The 16,579-nt window shown below is 36.1% G+C and overlaps 1 protein-coding gene across 4 annotated transcripts in view; it reads right to left on the bottom strand.

Annotated features, from left to right (window-relative positions):
* Window positions 1-3,554: 3,554 nt before the first annotated feature.
* The window catches only part of LOC115928867 (ELAV-like protein 3), a 30,525-nt gene continuing 17,500 nt past the window's right edge, over window positions 3,555-16,579 (bottom strand). Inside the window, exons 4-7 of one of the 4 annotated variants that reach the window (XM_030996880.1) lie at window positions 11,839-11,992; window positions 10,844-11,126; window positions 8,575-8,637; window positions 3,555-7,063 (exon numbers count right to left, since the gene is read on the bottom strand). In XM_030996880.1, the coding sequence (XP_030852740.1) occupies window positions 6,736-7,063; window positions 8,575-8,637; window positions 10,844-11,126; window positions 11,839-11,992 (828 nt within the window). In that variant the 3' untranslated portion in view covers window positions 3,555-6,735. Of the gene's footprint in view, window positions 7,064-8,574; window positions 8,638-10,843; window positions 11,127-11,829; window positions 11,993-16,579 lie in introns of all 4 variants that reach the window. The other 3 variants (XM_030996879.1, XM_030996882.1, XM_030996881.1) reach the window with 3 other exon arrangements.

Genomic DNA, 16,579 nt, shown 5'->3' with positions numbered 1-16,579 from the left:
AGGATAATTTACAAGTGATGCAGATACACATAAGCACTGATATAGATCACATATTTATGACAAAAGTAATGCTGGTCTTTCTTTTTTCAATTGAAAATGAGTTCACTATTAGAATGAAATAAATGATATTAGAATTGAAAACTTGTCACACAGCTCTATTAAATATTTGTAAGATAGCTGGCACTGTTAAGGGTTAATCTCTCAGTCACACCGAAACCCGACACCAAACCGACAGAAGAAAGTGACCAAGATTTTGTCAAAGAGAGGTTGGCTTTGGGTTAGTCTTCCTGTCACATGAGGCCCATCTTCACTATCTCGAGATTGCCAAATATCCAGCTATTTGAACTATCCCGATCGAAACTATCCAGCTAATTTGCGTCTTCATTAGACCGAAGTAGCAAATTAGCTGGATAGTTGGTCGGGAAAATATCCCAAGATATCTCGGTCTAGTTTGCAAAATATCCCACTATTTCCGAACTAGCGGGATAGTTTGCGACCGTCTATACCGCTCAGCTGACCATTGTGAGAGGTCAGCCCTAGCTGGTCAGTCTTGTGATTGTGAGTGGGCTAATCAACAGGTCCTTGAAATGTTAATAAGTGACCCTCAATCAATGGATTTGGGGATGAGGAGAGGTTGAAGGGTCCAAGTTACAATTATGAATCCTAATTATACAATTATAAGATAAGTTGCACTTTTTTTGTCATTTTTTTTTTGGGGGGGGGGGGGAGGGGGGGTTGTGGGACAGTGGGAATCTATAGTCTACAATGGACAAATTGGTCACTTCATTTGAGGACATATTGAAGGTAATTGTCAACATAAATTGACATAAAAGTATAATTTTTTATTATTTTGATGTTCTTTTTCTCTGAGTACCAGCTTGATACAGTCATCAGATACAGGCCCATTACAATATTTGATGTGATTGCTTATGTATGGGATATAATAGCTTGGTACCACCCTTGTTGTTGAGCACTGAAAATCAGTGATATTTTCTTTGAGGGGCCGTCTCAAATCAAAGATCATGAAGCAAATATTCAAGACAGAGACTTGTCTTGGTACATCATCACTGAAAATCAATGAAGTTGCCATCAGATGAGGCAGTATGATAGTTTCATAATTGGCCATCTTTGCAAAATGTAATCATTTTAGAAGATAAAACTACTCATTGGAAGCAAAGTTTTATCCAGCAATTAGGCAGGCTCCAATGTCCTCTACCCCTGCCCCTCTCCCCCTTCTCTACCCCTGCCTCCCCCTTTCCCCTCTCCCCTCTCCCCGCCCTTTTTGCCAATCTTTCTCTCATTTGATTGGGTAGATGATGAAAGGTGTGTTTTGACAGATTTCTTCTGTTTTTCCCTTTTCTACTATTAAAAGAAAAAAAAAACTTCTATTCCTTCATTTGTTGGAAAGTAATTCTTTAAAAAAAAGGATCTTCTTCTCCCAGTTGTTCATTTATTGAAGTACAAGAGAGAGAGAGAGAGAGAGAGGGGGGAGGGAGTTCACAGGTGGTAGGGAATGGGTAGCATGATATTTTTAAAAAAAAGAGAGACAAAAGAAAGAGAGAGGAGAGGTGATTGACAAAAGAAGAGAAAGAGTAAAAAGATATATTTTGAGTTGGTGTAGAATGATACTCCTAAAAATGCAGTGTTCCTCCATTGCTATCGATCAGCCACATATTCCTACAGAAAACAATGCTGAATTTAAAATATGTCATTACAGAGAAAAGAAAGAAATCTCGGACAGGTAATTTGCAATTACCAGGTTCCATATTATAATAAGAAAGAGTCAGAAGCTAGCTCCTGTAGAAAAGGGTTTTGTAGCTAGAAACCGGGCAAGCCTTATAATCAGATGTAGTGCATTGCTCTTTCATTGCCTGTGGTGTCAGAGATTTGGCAGGAAAGAAAAATAACTGGAGGGATTTTATACGAGGCTTAGTGAAGGGGAAGAAAGGAAAATAGGAAAAGGTAGAAAAGGTTACTGCCAGACACTATCTACGGCTCAGTCTCTTTGTCTTATTCCTTTTTCAATTTCTATTCATATTCCAATTGTGTATATCTGTCTTGTAGTTTTGTGTTTATTCAGATAGATGCCCCAATTGTTCTATTCTTCAAGCACCCTTTTCTCACATTATTTCTTCAATTCTCTGTTTACATTCAATCTGCAGCACTCTGTAGCATTCTTGGTTTCATTCACTTTCCTCTTGAACTCTTTCTTTCTCTCTTCCAATCTCCATTCTACTTTCTACCTCTCTGTCTTGTTTAGCCCTTGAACTCTTTATTGTGTTTTAATCTCTCTCTCTCTCTCTCTCTCTGCCCCCTCTGTCTCTCTCTCATTTTTCAGCATCAGATTTGCTCTCTATCTCTCCCTCCAATCTCTATCTCTCCTCATCCTCTCTCTCTCTCATCTCTATCTCTCCTCATCCTTTTCATCCCTGTATTTAAGTTCATTTTTGTACTTTGCGCATCTCTATTCCCTGTCTTGAGGCATATGTTGCAAGGTGGTGGGGTATTGCATTACGCACAAGGCTCTCTCTCTGCCTGCCCAGTTATCCGCGGCAACAGGAAGTTTGGTCATAACATCACATGACGAGAACAGGACGCAGCTTATTATCGTGTCCGGCGTGGAGCATGGGCGCTTTCTCTCACTCTCCATCATACGAGGGAGAGGCGATACGTACGTGTGTGCAGTTTGTCTGCCCATGTTGGCCTATGTAATGTAGCATGATATATAATGTTGTCTGGTATGGGGTGTCTGTCTTTTGTTTGCGGTATGTGCTGTGCATGCTACATGTCACTGTGCTTTCAATATTATGCATCATAAAAGTGTGTCCATTTCCTGTCAAACCATAGGTGATGGATTATGGTATCAAATTTCTGTTAATGGTTTAATGAAGAGAGCTGTTTTTACCCAAGCCTCTTTTCTCTAATTGAAATCCTAGTAATCAATCATTTGTTTTATTAAAAAAGAATTTGTTTTTATCAAAAAGAAATATCATACTAGTAATGATATTTTATACCATACATTGGATGTCATAGCAGTACCAATCATCCAAGTGTTTCATAATCATGCACATTCATTTTGCTTCTATAGTAAAGGCAAAATAACATACAATGACCACACCTGTTGATGATACAACACACACATGCATAACATACACAGCATTCATCATATCACCGGTACACCAAACAAACACACCATCGCAGATATCTTACTTTATATCAATATATAAATATTTCTTCTAAGGGTATACCAAGCCGATATTTAGGGGAGGGGGGGGGGGATCCAGGGCACTTCAGGAAGGGCATATTTCCTTCTTTAATGACAAAGGGTGACCAGATCATAATATTGCATAAAAATAACCATTGATAGTAACTTTGCCATTAACATTGATTCCTATGGTGACCTTGATTTGATTGGCGGTTAGTTAACATTAATGGCAAAGTTACTTTAATCTGTAAGTGTTATGCAACAGGGCCCAGATCAAAGTATTGCAATTGGTATTAAACACATTTTACCTGTAGAATTCACTCAAAGAAGACAAATTGAGAATGCTAGCTTTATTTTTTTAATGTTTATTTTAATATTCAACATGTAAAATTTTAGCTACACAAACAAGCGATGAATGTAGCGTATATAAGTTACTTTCCTTTTCTCTTTTTATCAAAACCTTTGTCTTTCAGACAATAAACATGTACTCATTGTTGGAACTCTCAACATACCATACTCAACCAAACAAGTTCTAGAAAGAAACCAAAAATGAAAATTTGCTCTTCCGATCTTGGTACTTTTTTTTCTGTTTTTGATTTTTTTGCAGATATCCCATCCTTCGATCGATCGTCCTCATGCTTTGTGGACTTTTTTGCAAACTTCTGCTGCTCCAGCTAAAACACACCTTTTTGTGATAACAGCAGACTTTCAGAGCCATAAAAACTCAATTAAAAAAAGGTTGCAGTGCCTATGTGGTAGTAAAATCTTTCCACTTCTTACACAAACTTTTACAGAAAGAATGATAAAAACAAGGAAATTTGTGTCATATGGCAACATATTCTGCTATGTCTGTATACCATTCTATTTGACCTAGTGCAACCTTTCTTTGAAATAACTTTTAAAATGTTAAACTTAAAGATTCAGGGGAGTTTTAAAGAGGTCTATAAAGAAGATTTATAACCTTCTGTTTAAATGGAAGCTACACATGCATGTAAGTATACTCCCCCTGAATGACTACAGTGGATCATCACCTGGTATCTTTCCATTGTTAAATCTACACTAACTTTGAACTTCAATTTAGCGGTAAAAGTAGTAGAAACCAATGTTTATCTTTTTCTTAATATCTTATGTACAAATCTTTTGTACAAAATACTTCACATACAAATAGTTAGTAGATCAAAAGCTCTCAAAAAGCTGCATTTCAGGGAATAGGTTTTCTTAGTTTAAGTACCATCTCGGTCTCTTTATTATTTTCTTAGAAAAATTGTTCAATAGATGGTTTTCTAAGTTATTTATACAAGATTTCATACATCTTTGTCCTTTTCTCTGTACAATGAAATGTCAAGGCATTGGTCTCTGTTGGTCATAGAAAGTGACCTTCAACAAGAAGAAAAACTGGGGAGACTTGAATGAGTCAGTAGCAGCAGATTGGTGCTTGGTATGTTGCATAGTGGGCATATGTAGAAATGAACTTAACAACAAAGTCTTGCATCTTTTAAAAACCTGGCAAGACGGACACCAGTTTTCCTAATTGTATTGTACACGTTTACAAACCACAATGGCAGTCAAAGAACTCGCCAGTCTTCTCTTAGTAAGCCTTATAAAAAATGCACCTTTGGAAAGTGGATGTCAGAATTCACAGAACACTCTTTGACAAATCTGCAGGCATTTCGGAGTATGAATGATCACATATACTTTTACACAAGTTTACTTCAACTGCTGCATGTTATGAAATCCAACTTAAATTCTTCTTTCTTTAAAACTGGTGTGTATTTAACTGGAACTTAAAACAAATGGAGACACTAAACTTGAAATAATGTGCACTTCTTTGCATAAATCAATCTCCCTTTACAGCACTTTGCCTGACAAAGAAAATCCTTTCTAGGTGCTACAAATACTAGCTTTTCTAAAAGTAACATTTTTTGTATTCTAATTTGCTTACAACAATGTACATATTTCTTTTGCTGTTTTGAAGAAAGCAACATTGAAAGATACTGCACCACAAATTTGCATTTTTCTTTAAATAAAAACAAAAGATGTACTACCAGTAACTTGTTTCCATATTGTAGCACCCGTTTACTACATATTGCAACAGTAAACTTCTAAACACAGCTCGTGGAAACACAAACATCACAAAACATATCAAACACAAATGTCAAAAATTGTCAAAATTAATCCTTTCTGTAACTACATCCAAAATCAGCCTTTCGTTTTTGTTCAATATTCTTTTTTTTTTCCTGCTAGCCAATTCATTTAGATCTTTAAATGAAAATATCAAAAAATTAGGAAAACTAAAAAGTAAAACGTTGCCCCCATTCATAGCAAAGTCTTTAACGTATCCCGATGAACATTTACTATTAAGTTCACAATAGTCACACACAACTGTAAAGTTGGATTATAATCTATTTACATTCACATTTTTGATTTTGTTGGGACCATAAATATACAAATTAGTGAAGAGTCCATATCCAGAACAATTGAAAGCTCAATTGAATATTGTAAATTTTGAAAAATTCTTTGTATCTAGTTGTGAAGGAAGAAAAGGAAGAGTTGTGTTTTTTTTTTGTCAGCACGATAAGAATCTATGAAATTTCCACTGCTCAATTGGCTATCATATAGCAAATGTTATATCTCTATACAATCCCTCGTTCTCTCTATCACTCTTCATCATTATTTTACAATCAAATAGTTTGTTTCTAGCAATGCATCTCATTGCACAAAGTTAATGTCAATATATTAATAGACATAATATTTTCTATTCAATAATTGAAGCATATTTCGGCATACCCTGCCTCTGCTAATTTCATATATGGAATGATTTTCTGAGAGAGAAAGAAAAAAAGAAAACAATACATATGCAACAAAATTCACAAAATTCACAAAGAAATTTAAATCAATGTTAAAATTCTCAAGGTTACAAAATATTTCACCTTGCACTTAAAACCAACTTACACTACAAATGAATTATAATTCATCCTTCTTATCTTAAATCAAAAAGTAATAATATCAAATTTTGAATAATTGTCTTTAAATAGACTTACTAACAAGCTATAAATTCTACTTTTGTTTGTAATAAACGCAACAATTTGATGTGTTTAAAAACATGCAAACACCAATAATGATTTAAAAGAATAAAACATCAATAAATGGTCTAGAAGATACATTTGCTAATCTAGAAACAACTGTGATGCAAACTATGTAAATTTGAACTCCTCTGAGATTCATCAAAAAATCTATTATGAAATACTGGTACATAAAAGCAATTCATACAGTGAAATCAGAGTTTACAACTCAACTCTTACCACCATTTCGTCACATATATCCTTTGCAGGATTTTAAAAAGAAGGAAAAAAAAGGGAAAAAACTCTATATCTTGCAGCTTGTTCTCCAATAAAAACTGATGTGTCCTTGCAAAGATGTTATATGCCTTTAGTTCTTTCAGGCTCTTCAATTAAACAATAACACCAGACGCCTCTCCGCAATCCTCCCCCTCTCCCGTCGGCGGGCGGTCGCCATCTTTTATAAAAAGTTTATGATTTTTGTTTGCTGCTCTTGAAGCTCACTTGCAGCGTGCGTTTTCCATTCAGCTGGTATCCATTGAGCGTGTTGATGGCGCTGAGAGCCTCGTCATAGTTGAGCATGTTCACAAATCCATATCCCTTGCATCGCTGGTTGGGCTGGTCTCGAACCACCTTGACGTTAGTGACGGCTCCGTAGGGTCCAAACAGCTGCCACAGGAGACCGTCCTCGCAGTCCGCGGGCAGGTTGTACACAAAGATGCACCACCCCTGTCCGTTGTTGGTCATGGCTTGAAGGTTCATGTGAGATATCACATCTGAGCTCGTCATGGGATTGAACCTGGAGCCAAAAAAAAGAGAAATCAATTTAGTATCTATATCCCTCACAAACAAATTAAGTATTCATGTCCGCAATACTTAAAAAGTTGAATTCTTTATAAATTATATGCAAATTTCAAGTTATGGCCAAAATATTTCTTTAAATAATGTGTAATATGTGCTTAATAATATTAGCATTCTTTTTGTTCATTTTTTCTTCAAATGCCTAACTGAAAGATGAACAATTGAAAATTACATTTACAATATCTTTGAGCAGTATACATGTTTTGAGAATGCAAAATAAATCTGTATTGATGCAAATTATATATGGCAATTTTTCTTTAAAAGGTAATTGAAGAATGAAAATTAATAATAAGCCATAGTTCGTGTTTAGGAATGGTTCATATATTTGTTGTAGAGGTATCGAGGTAGATGCTCATGTTGAAAACATGTACCCAGTATGGCTTATCATCAATGAAACTATAACTTATTAGGCAAGAAAGACAGAACAAAATTCAAACACAAGTAAAAAACAAATTTGAAACATCAGACAATTGACAGTCATTACTCCTGAAATAAAAAGATAAATCTGTTAAATAATTATCACAGTGATGCTGTAAGAAAATAAAATAAATAACCATTACATCAAAACAGGAATGACAAATTAGAAACATCTTTTTAACAATGATGTGTGGCTTGTAAATTAAAAAAAATACAAAATGTAAAAAGTATATACAATGAAGGTGGTGGGAGAAACGAATGTATGTAAATTGGGTTGCTAATTGAAAATATCCTTTCACCTACCAGACGTTATAGGCAGTCAACACAAAATACAATGGAAAGAAAGAAATGGATGCACACACAAAATGCAGGATAACTCTAATTATAAAGGAATGATTGGTTATTTACTGAGGAATATTCCTAATTTCATTTGGCACACTCCCCCCCCCCCCCCCCCCCCCTCAAGTTTGAAATGGCAATGCATGTCCATTATCAGAAAAAACATGTTGGGTCGATGCACACCTATTAAACATGGCGTTGGCACAAGCACTACTATGACTACAGAATGGACAGAAAAGTATGATAATGTTCTAATTTCAAACATCGGATGGGTCATATATGAAACACTTAGATAGAACTAGGTGTTAGTATCACAATTAGCACACCAAGAGTAGTCAGGATGTATGATAACATCAATTTGATAAATTTGGAAGGTATTTATAAAGAAAGTTATTTTTTTGGTAACAATGTTGAACTGAATTTAGCTGAACGTTAAAATCAAAGGAAACACAACTAAGAAACGGTGGATATCAGTAAGGAGTAACAGCATGGCTCAAGAAAATTAACAAAAAAAGCATGTAAAAAAAAAAGAGAAGATATATAAAGGGCAGTTTTTCATCTGTAAAGTGAACATGCACACAACACACTGACCAGCCAACGGTTAACAGGGCTGTCAAAAAAATAACTCAACTAAAAGAACTCAACGTAACGTTGAAACAGATTTTTGTTGTTTTCAATGGGAAGTGTACTCACATGAAATTCTTTGGCAAGAGTTTGCCAATCAAGCCCTGCATCTTTGAACCCATTTGTTGCCACCTAAATACAAAGTAGGGAGTTCGGAATTCCTTTTCACAGTAAGATTGCCAACTAAAATAAACATCATCTTTCGTTCACTATCTTTCCTCTTCTTCTTAAGAAATATTGATTAATCACACATCATTCTATCTATACAGGCAGTCTAAAGAACAACTCGGCAAGCACACCTCAATCTAGCTGGGGAGTATATCACTCTCTGAGCAGAAATTATTCATACATAAAACACACAGTATTCACACCATGGGGAAGGAGATACAGACACACCACCAAGGGTAAAAAAGGAGGGTGATCATTTTTCTTTCTTTTACTACTGGAGGTGAAAGGATATTTCTGTTTGTTATCGGCCTCATGATTCGATGGATCAACGAGCCATGTTGAATATGACATTACCATATTGTGAACGTCGTCTGCTTAGAGCAAGAATAGGCATTGAATCTTGGTGAAAGTTTGAGAGTAAACGCCTTTCCTGCTCCAAGCAGACGAACCTATGAACGTCTCAAATTCTGGATCGATCGTCCGTTATCTTAAAACATTTACATTGTATTATTATAGTGTAAATTAATAGCTTTGCTAAATCCTAAAGCATATTGCCAAGACCTTTAACATTTTGGGGGCTATGACATAAAGCCATTTCATAGCGAAAATCCCCCCCCCCCCCCCAAAAAAAAAAAAGAAAAAAAAAAAAAAAAAAAAAAAAAAAACTCAAATTTGTTAACCAAAGAACAGTATATGACAAACATAATAAAGAAAACAAAAATATCGTCATTTTGGTGGGTCAAAAAAGGAGCAAAATTGTTGTTCTTTTTCATATAAAAGCAGAAATGAAGGAGGTAGTGTTAGCATTGTCTTCAAAAATCCAATGTGAACAAATTAAACCCTTTAGGGATGATCATTTTGCTTTAACTTTAACTTCGTTCTTTAACTGAGTAAGATTGTATCTTCATCTTCAAATTCTAATTTCTATCTTTTAATTTTAACCAAATGATTATAGAAACACTTTTGCATAATTAGTCCAGAATGGAGATATATGTACACCCTGTGCAGATTCATGATGCAATTTTATAAGTCTGATGTACCCAAGGGCCCGAATTCACAAAGGAGGTTTGAGCTCAAACCTTGGTTTTCGTACGTCATATGACGCGTTTTACGCGTTTTTTACAAACCTGGTTTGTAAAGAACAAAAGGAGGTTTGGCGAAACAAAAGGAGGTTTGAGCTCAAACCTTGGTCTGAGCCCAAACCTTGCTTTGTGAATTCGGGCCAAGTAGTCTGTATTTTCATTCAGTCTGACAAAAGACAAAGCTTAAACTCCTAAACAGGAACCAGAAAAACCATTACGAGATGCCTTAGTCCTTGTTTTGAGACCATCTTTCACCAGTCGATTCTGTTTCTATGAAACGACAAATACACACTTTACAACACAGAAAACCGCCAACGCAAAAAAAAAAAACTGTGCGTGTAAAATTTTGAGGCAATATTTGGAGATGAAAACATTTCAGCACGCAACAATGGTCCCTATGCAAACTCACTAATCTGTGAGTTACAAATACAGAAATATGACGCACACTAATTTATCTCATTTAATTTTGCGCAGTGTTTTTCTTCCAATTTACGGACCTCTGTCTGAATAGGGCTTCGATGAGTAGAAAGGCACGAATCTTTCATTGATTGTTTACTTTATAATGAATCAATGCTTTGTCCACAAATCCATAGTTAGAGTAAAGATGATACCACAGAATCTTTCCTCAGCAGTGGTATATTAGGATATGACACAGTGATATGAAATCAAATTTGATGACACATACCTGACTGGAAGATAATTCCCCCCAACATCAATCTCATAGTCTTTGTATTCTACTCCCCGATATTCAGACAAAACTGGTATTGAATTACTTCTTTTTTCCTCCAACTATGACTACATTTCAATCACACCACTTACGGCATATTGTTTGCCATTGTATTCACCAAATCTGCTGATTGGTATTCCCTGTAGCGAACGGTGAGAAGAACATGAAAGCAATGCCCCACAACGATGATCAACTGTGGCAACCTTATTTAGATTGAGTCACGCCAGAGTGTGTCAAGAGAGACGAAAACCGAATAAAAAAAAAATGGCTGCTACCGGGAATTCATGTTGTGGATTCTATAGATGGATAAATGATGTGAGGTTGGGGGTTTAAAGGAGGATAGAAAGAGATTGTCTCTTACCGAAAGCAGTGAGCCATGTGTCGCATGGGTCCGATGAAGTTCTGAGAGCCGCCAGCAGAGACGGGTCCTCCAACGCGCCTTGGGGATAGGGTGGGGGAGATGATGGGCATCTGCTGGTACATCTGCTGCAAGCATTTCTGGTAATGCTGACCAGGGTTGTTGGCAAATTTGACAATGAGAGGGTCCTTTCCTCCATGAGGGATGTTGCCATTGAGCCCTTCGATGGCCTTCTCCGCCTCGCATCGTCTGTCGTATCGTACAAATCCAACCCCACGAGGGCGTCCTGTATAAATGAACAAAAGACAACGGATAATGATACGATACAGAAAGCAAACTGGCATACTTACATTGGCAAACCGTATGCATGCTTGATTTGGTATTGTACAAAGCTTTTTTTTCCCCTGAAAATATGTCGTTTACGAAAATGCTTTGAAATATTATCAGTAGAATAGACGAGGGAGAGATGAGTGAATCTAGAAAGCTCCTTTTTAGAATTAGAAAAAAAATTAAAAATTAAAGATTGTAAACTCTGGTATTGAATACAATATTTTGAAGTTTGCCTTAGCTAATCTAATTTATAAAAAAACAAAATATGGAAAAACAATATATTTTCACTGGATCCAATTAAATAGTTTAGCCAGCAGACAATGTTTTCTTTCATGAAGTCCATAAAATTATTACCCTGCTTTATCCAAACCACTTTCTCAAACTACCAATGATTTATAGATTATCATGCAAGAACTTTTTTTAAAATCAAGAATGTTTTATTATCAGAAGGTAGTCAAACAGTCTTTTGTCTTCAGTACCTGTTAGTTAACTATCACATGCAAGTTTACTTCAAGCATAGTATCAAATAAAACTAGGAAAAGTTCCTTTTTATCACAGGATTGGTTTAAAGATCCTGCGTTATAAGTCTGCATGCAGTTCTATAAAATAAGTTAAATAAAACTAAACTACTGAAAGAGAAATGTTTGTTTTTCTATTACCGGACTCACCGCATTCGTGGTCGAGGAGAAGTCTAGAACAGATAATACGACCGAATGCGTTGAAGAGATTGTCCAAGTCCAACTGTCCGTAGTGCTTTGGAATCCCACTGATGTAAAGGTTAGCATCCTTGATGGCCTGGCTAGATGGGCGGGCAAATGACACCTGAAAATAGTCAAATCAAAAGAGAAATGTAAACTTTAGACTTTTTGTACATTGTTTTTATCATTTTGAAATCAGAAGTGGTACAACAAACCCATGAAATACAAGTAATTGAACATTGTCATTTCTATTTAGTAATGAGTAGACCGGTCAGTTTTAATCCCAAATATGTGAGAATAAAAAACTGGATAAGTGATCATTCATTGATTTATTGTATTTGTTCAATATGCATTTGACAAGGAAATTTGCTTTGCTCACATAGATATAAAGCTAAAAGTTATTGGCTAAACACATAAAAACAGTTGAGAAAGGCATATACAATGGGCATATTTTGTAAAATGCAATATTACCAAAATATAATGACAGAAAAAGAATGATAGACAAAGACGAAGACAAAGAACACTGAACATAAAATAATGCACAAATCAATGCTAAACATAAAGAATTAAGTGTCTTGGGTAGGATTACAAATCAAAATAACACCCGGCCTAAATTTATAGTCACTCGCCTGAGATATCAAGTCATTGTTTTTTAGGCCAGTCCATTCTGAATATCAAACTAAATCCCTACAGACAACCACTATAGTGTATTGGGACTATTTCACTGCCTGTTATCAAGAAACACAGGTTGGTGGTTCTCGTCAGGTTTTGTTTGTGCCAAGTCACAAAGTAATAAGCAGTTTCCTGAAAAGATAATTGTTTCCTTCTTAATAAGAACCCTCAAGAAAAGTATCACTTGTGGTACAAAGAAAAAACACATTTACATTTGCTTTTGTGATACGAAGTCTTTATTTAAATTAAATCTGCATTTCTAATGTGCTAATTTTTAAATTAAGAATGTCCTCTATTAGAGGGGTGCATTTTATCGAAGTAACAAAGACTTAATTGGGACTCAAATGAATTAGTATACATTCATTTATGCTAACTCTTACAAACTTTGTGGTATAGAAGGGGTTAATCTCTGAAGCCCATGATATACTATTGCTCCCGACAGGTTCTAGGTCTGGGACCATAGAACTTAAAGGCGAGTGTGTGTGAAGGGGGAGGAAGACAATTAGAAATAGTAATCAAGGGTGGAGAGGAATGAAATTTCATGCCCATCCCATCGACGATTGATTTTGAAACAAAAAAATGCACTAATAATCGCAAGTCAACTTGTCCAGCTTTGAGGCAAATCCCTCGACTGTGTAGCAGAGTTGATTGAATGGGCCAGTTCAGATTGACAGTTTATTTGAACAGATGCAGGCAGACAGAGTAAGAAAGAGAAAAGAAAGAGAAGAGGCATCCGTCCTGCCCTCAATTCCAATACATCAACACATCTCGCAACCAACCCTATCTAAATCCACTGCATATTGCTCTTTCGGAGCTCTCTCTGGCGTTAGCTCGCTCTTTCCCTCTCTCCTGCCAACCACTAATGCATGGCCAAACAGAGTCCTCTCATTTTCTACACATAACAATGGGGTTAAGGGTGGAGGAGTGAAAAATAAATTGCCTGACTAAGTGATGAGAGATTTCATCCACCAGATGGGTTCAATTAATATCAAGGATGTTTGAGGTATTTACCTCTAATTTTGATAATTTCTTTGTCCCTTTCAAGACATTGTTTCTTCAAATAACAGTTGACTGTAGCTGGGTCTATATCACCACTTACATGTGTGTATGATGTAGTGCTTTGTATCCAATGGAAAATGCAATACATGTAAATAAATTGAAACTATTGTCATTAGTATTAGTGATGTGTTTTTGTTTGCTTTGGGGAAATGCATTTGTTTTCCTTGTCCATGCAAGGTCAATGTGAACAATAACAAAAATAGAAAAACTAGTTTGAAATTTATGATTCCACAAAATCTTGATTTTTCATTTGAAATATATACTTGTGCATACTGTATGTATGTACATGTATGTATGTATTGTACATTCATGGGAAGGTATCATTTATTCCTTCGTGTATTGAAAATGACTTTCCCAGTGGAACGTAAATAAACCTTTCATGACTGGCTATTCTAAAAGTTCACCTGTGTGCCATATGTTCCATGCACACCTCCATGTTGAAAAGGATATTACTCAGAGAGAAATACAAAGCACAATTTCCTTTAAATTAAACCCTACTAATCTAGTCATAGGCTGGTGAATAATGTACACACCAACTGATCATACAGGAAGACAGCCCGTTTCCTTCCGCTGCTGCTGCATATACATATATATACAGCAGGCATCAAATAAACAGTCACGCTAATGCACAGTGTTGCCTATACACAGCTAGCCAGGCTGCAACAAGAGAAAGTGGGGAGTGAGGGTCATGATTTATTCATAGAGAAGTCAAGCAGTATTAGAAGCATTGTGCACAGATCAACCTGCACAGGAGGATTTGCTATCCAATTACTGGTTATCTCATGAAGATGCTAAAACACTGATGCAGCCCTGCAAATCAAGGTTTCTTTAATACACAAGACTCCCAAATACAGCTGGTAGGGATAGATCCATGTATTGGGGTATCAAGGCTTTCTTCTCCTACTGGTATTGGAATAGATGGAGGACTTGGGAATCAGAGACATTTTGAGGAAATACAGAGAGCTAAAGGGTACCCTGCAATTTTCAAAGTTGCATTGTGCACACTGACCAGTATTTTGCTTTTAGGGATTAATTCCAAGATAAGCTGAATAATCTAGCTTTGAAGACAGATCATGAGGGCACTACCCTTGGATTGTATCCATGTCCACTAATCTATTGTAACAACTACATGTACATGTACATGTAGGCTGTGTTTCATAAAAAAACTGCAATGAATGACTGTCACAATCATGCATTTAACATTTTTCAAACAGCAATTCAAATGCAATGATTATAGTAGCTTGATTGTAACCTGTTCTTGATAACAAGTCTTATGGAAAGGGTCCAGATTCTCAAAGAAACCAAGTTTTCACACTAATCTCCCAACATATGGAACTCATCTTATATCATCAACAGTTTGGAATATTATGGATGATGGATGAAAACACCTTATGAATTCCCTCTATGGTTGAGATTTCATTTTAACCCAGACTTGTTGTGGCCACGGTGTCTCCTTATCTAGGATTACACTGGGAAAGAAATGCTCAGTCATCACCCATAGGGATTGGACTAGAAATTTAAACAGCTGCACCACCGGTCTTCTCCCATTCTAATTTCTTCTCTACCCCCCCCCCTCCCCTCTCACAATTTGTTCTCTTGTGCTCTCTTCTACCCCTCCCACCTTACCACTAGCATAGGAATTCTCTGAATCCAAATTTTGTCTTTCCCTTTCTTTCCCTGCCAATCACTAGTGGCATTCTCCCCTTCTATTTTGTTAAATTCAAATTCAATGTTATGATTTCTCTAACAAACCTTCCTCCCACCATCTTCTCTCCTACCACCCCCACCCTTTCCTCTTCCTCTACCCCACCCTGTCTTTTATAAGAAGGTCATTCTTGTCCTCGCAAATTAAGCACTAGTATATACATGTACATGATGTCTTCCTGCTTGGGTAGTGTATGGATAAGATATTGGCTGGTATGTTTGTACATATAATATAATGTACAGGGGTCATGGTCTCTAAAGACTTCTAGCATACAATTGCCCAGTGAATAAATGGACTCTTCTGCATTTGATTGTGAAGATAAATGGAGGCAATTAGCTACATGTAGTCATCATTTCTGAGAATATATTCCCTATTGCTTGGGGTATACAACTCTGCTATTCATGTGCTTATACATGGAGTTTTAACTTTCAAAAGAAAATGTAATGCTTCTACGTGTAGGCTCCATGTATATACATGTGAACAGGATTTCTTTAAAGGAAAATTGCTCGATATTCTTTTTTCTTTTTTCTCAAATGACTTGCAGTTATGCCATAAGCTACATGTACAGTATTGCTTGAAATAAAGTGGACACTCTCACACGGAGTCTTATTTCATAGACTTTGGTTTGACTTGGTGTGACTTTGTGTTCTGGTGTCTACTTTATTTCAAGAAATACTATATAGGCCTTTACCATGTATGTATAGTCTACTGACAGCAAGAAGGATGTTACAACATAATACTAACACCTATGTAGTTAATGCCTCTCTGGCTCGAAACAGACATGTCTTTCAAGGATTCAACTTTTGAATATTTTTAATATGTATTTGAATGCAAGAGTGAGTTAGAGTTCAGAGTACATTAAGTGTAAAAATGGGTCGTATCTCTGAGTTGCTGTGTAAAAATATGTTGTAAATTAAATACCTACAACGTGTAGTTGAACAATGTTGAAAATGAAATACTGAAAGCATACTATATACTGTCAGGAGTGGACCCGCATACATGTAAGGCATTATATCACTTTCAAACCAAGGTGCACAAAGGATCAAAGAATGTTCTTGAAGCCAATTACAAAAAGTAGAGATTTGAGGGACTGCAGGAAATTAAATCTAGTGCTCCTTCCCATGTGGTTTGGTGAGTAATACAAATTTTCAGACATTTATCTTAGACATCCCTTAACCCCCTCCTAATGCTTCAAGCTTGTGCAAGCCCTTATTTGAGAGCATTTTACTGTCTTTCGTGCTACTACAGCATTAGGGTATTTAGGAAGGGTAATTT

The sequence above is a fragment of the Strongylocentrotus purpuratus genome, unplaced genomic scaffold, assembly GCF_000002235.5.
Source record: "Strongylocentrotus purpuratus isolate Spur 01 unplaced genomic scaffold, Spur_5.0 spur5_scaffold_3, whole genome shotgun sequence".
Lineage (NCBI taxonomy): Eukaryota > Metazoa > Echinodermata > Echinoidea > Camarodonta > Strongylocentrotidae > Strongylocentrotus > Strongylocentrotus purpuratus.
Note: the sequence above shows the minus strand (reverse complement) of the source record. Positions and strands in the feature narration are given on the sequence as shown.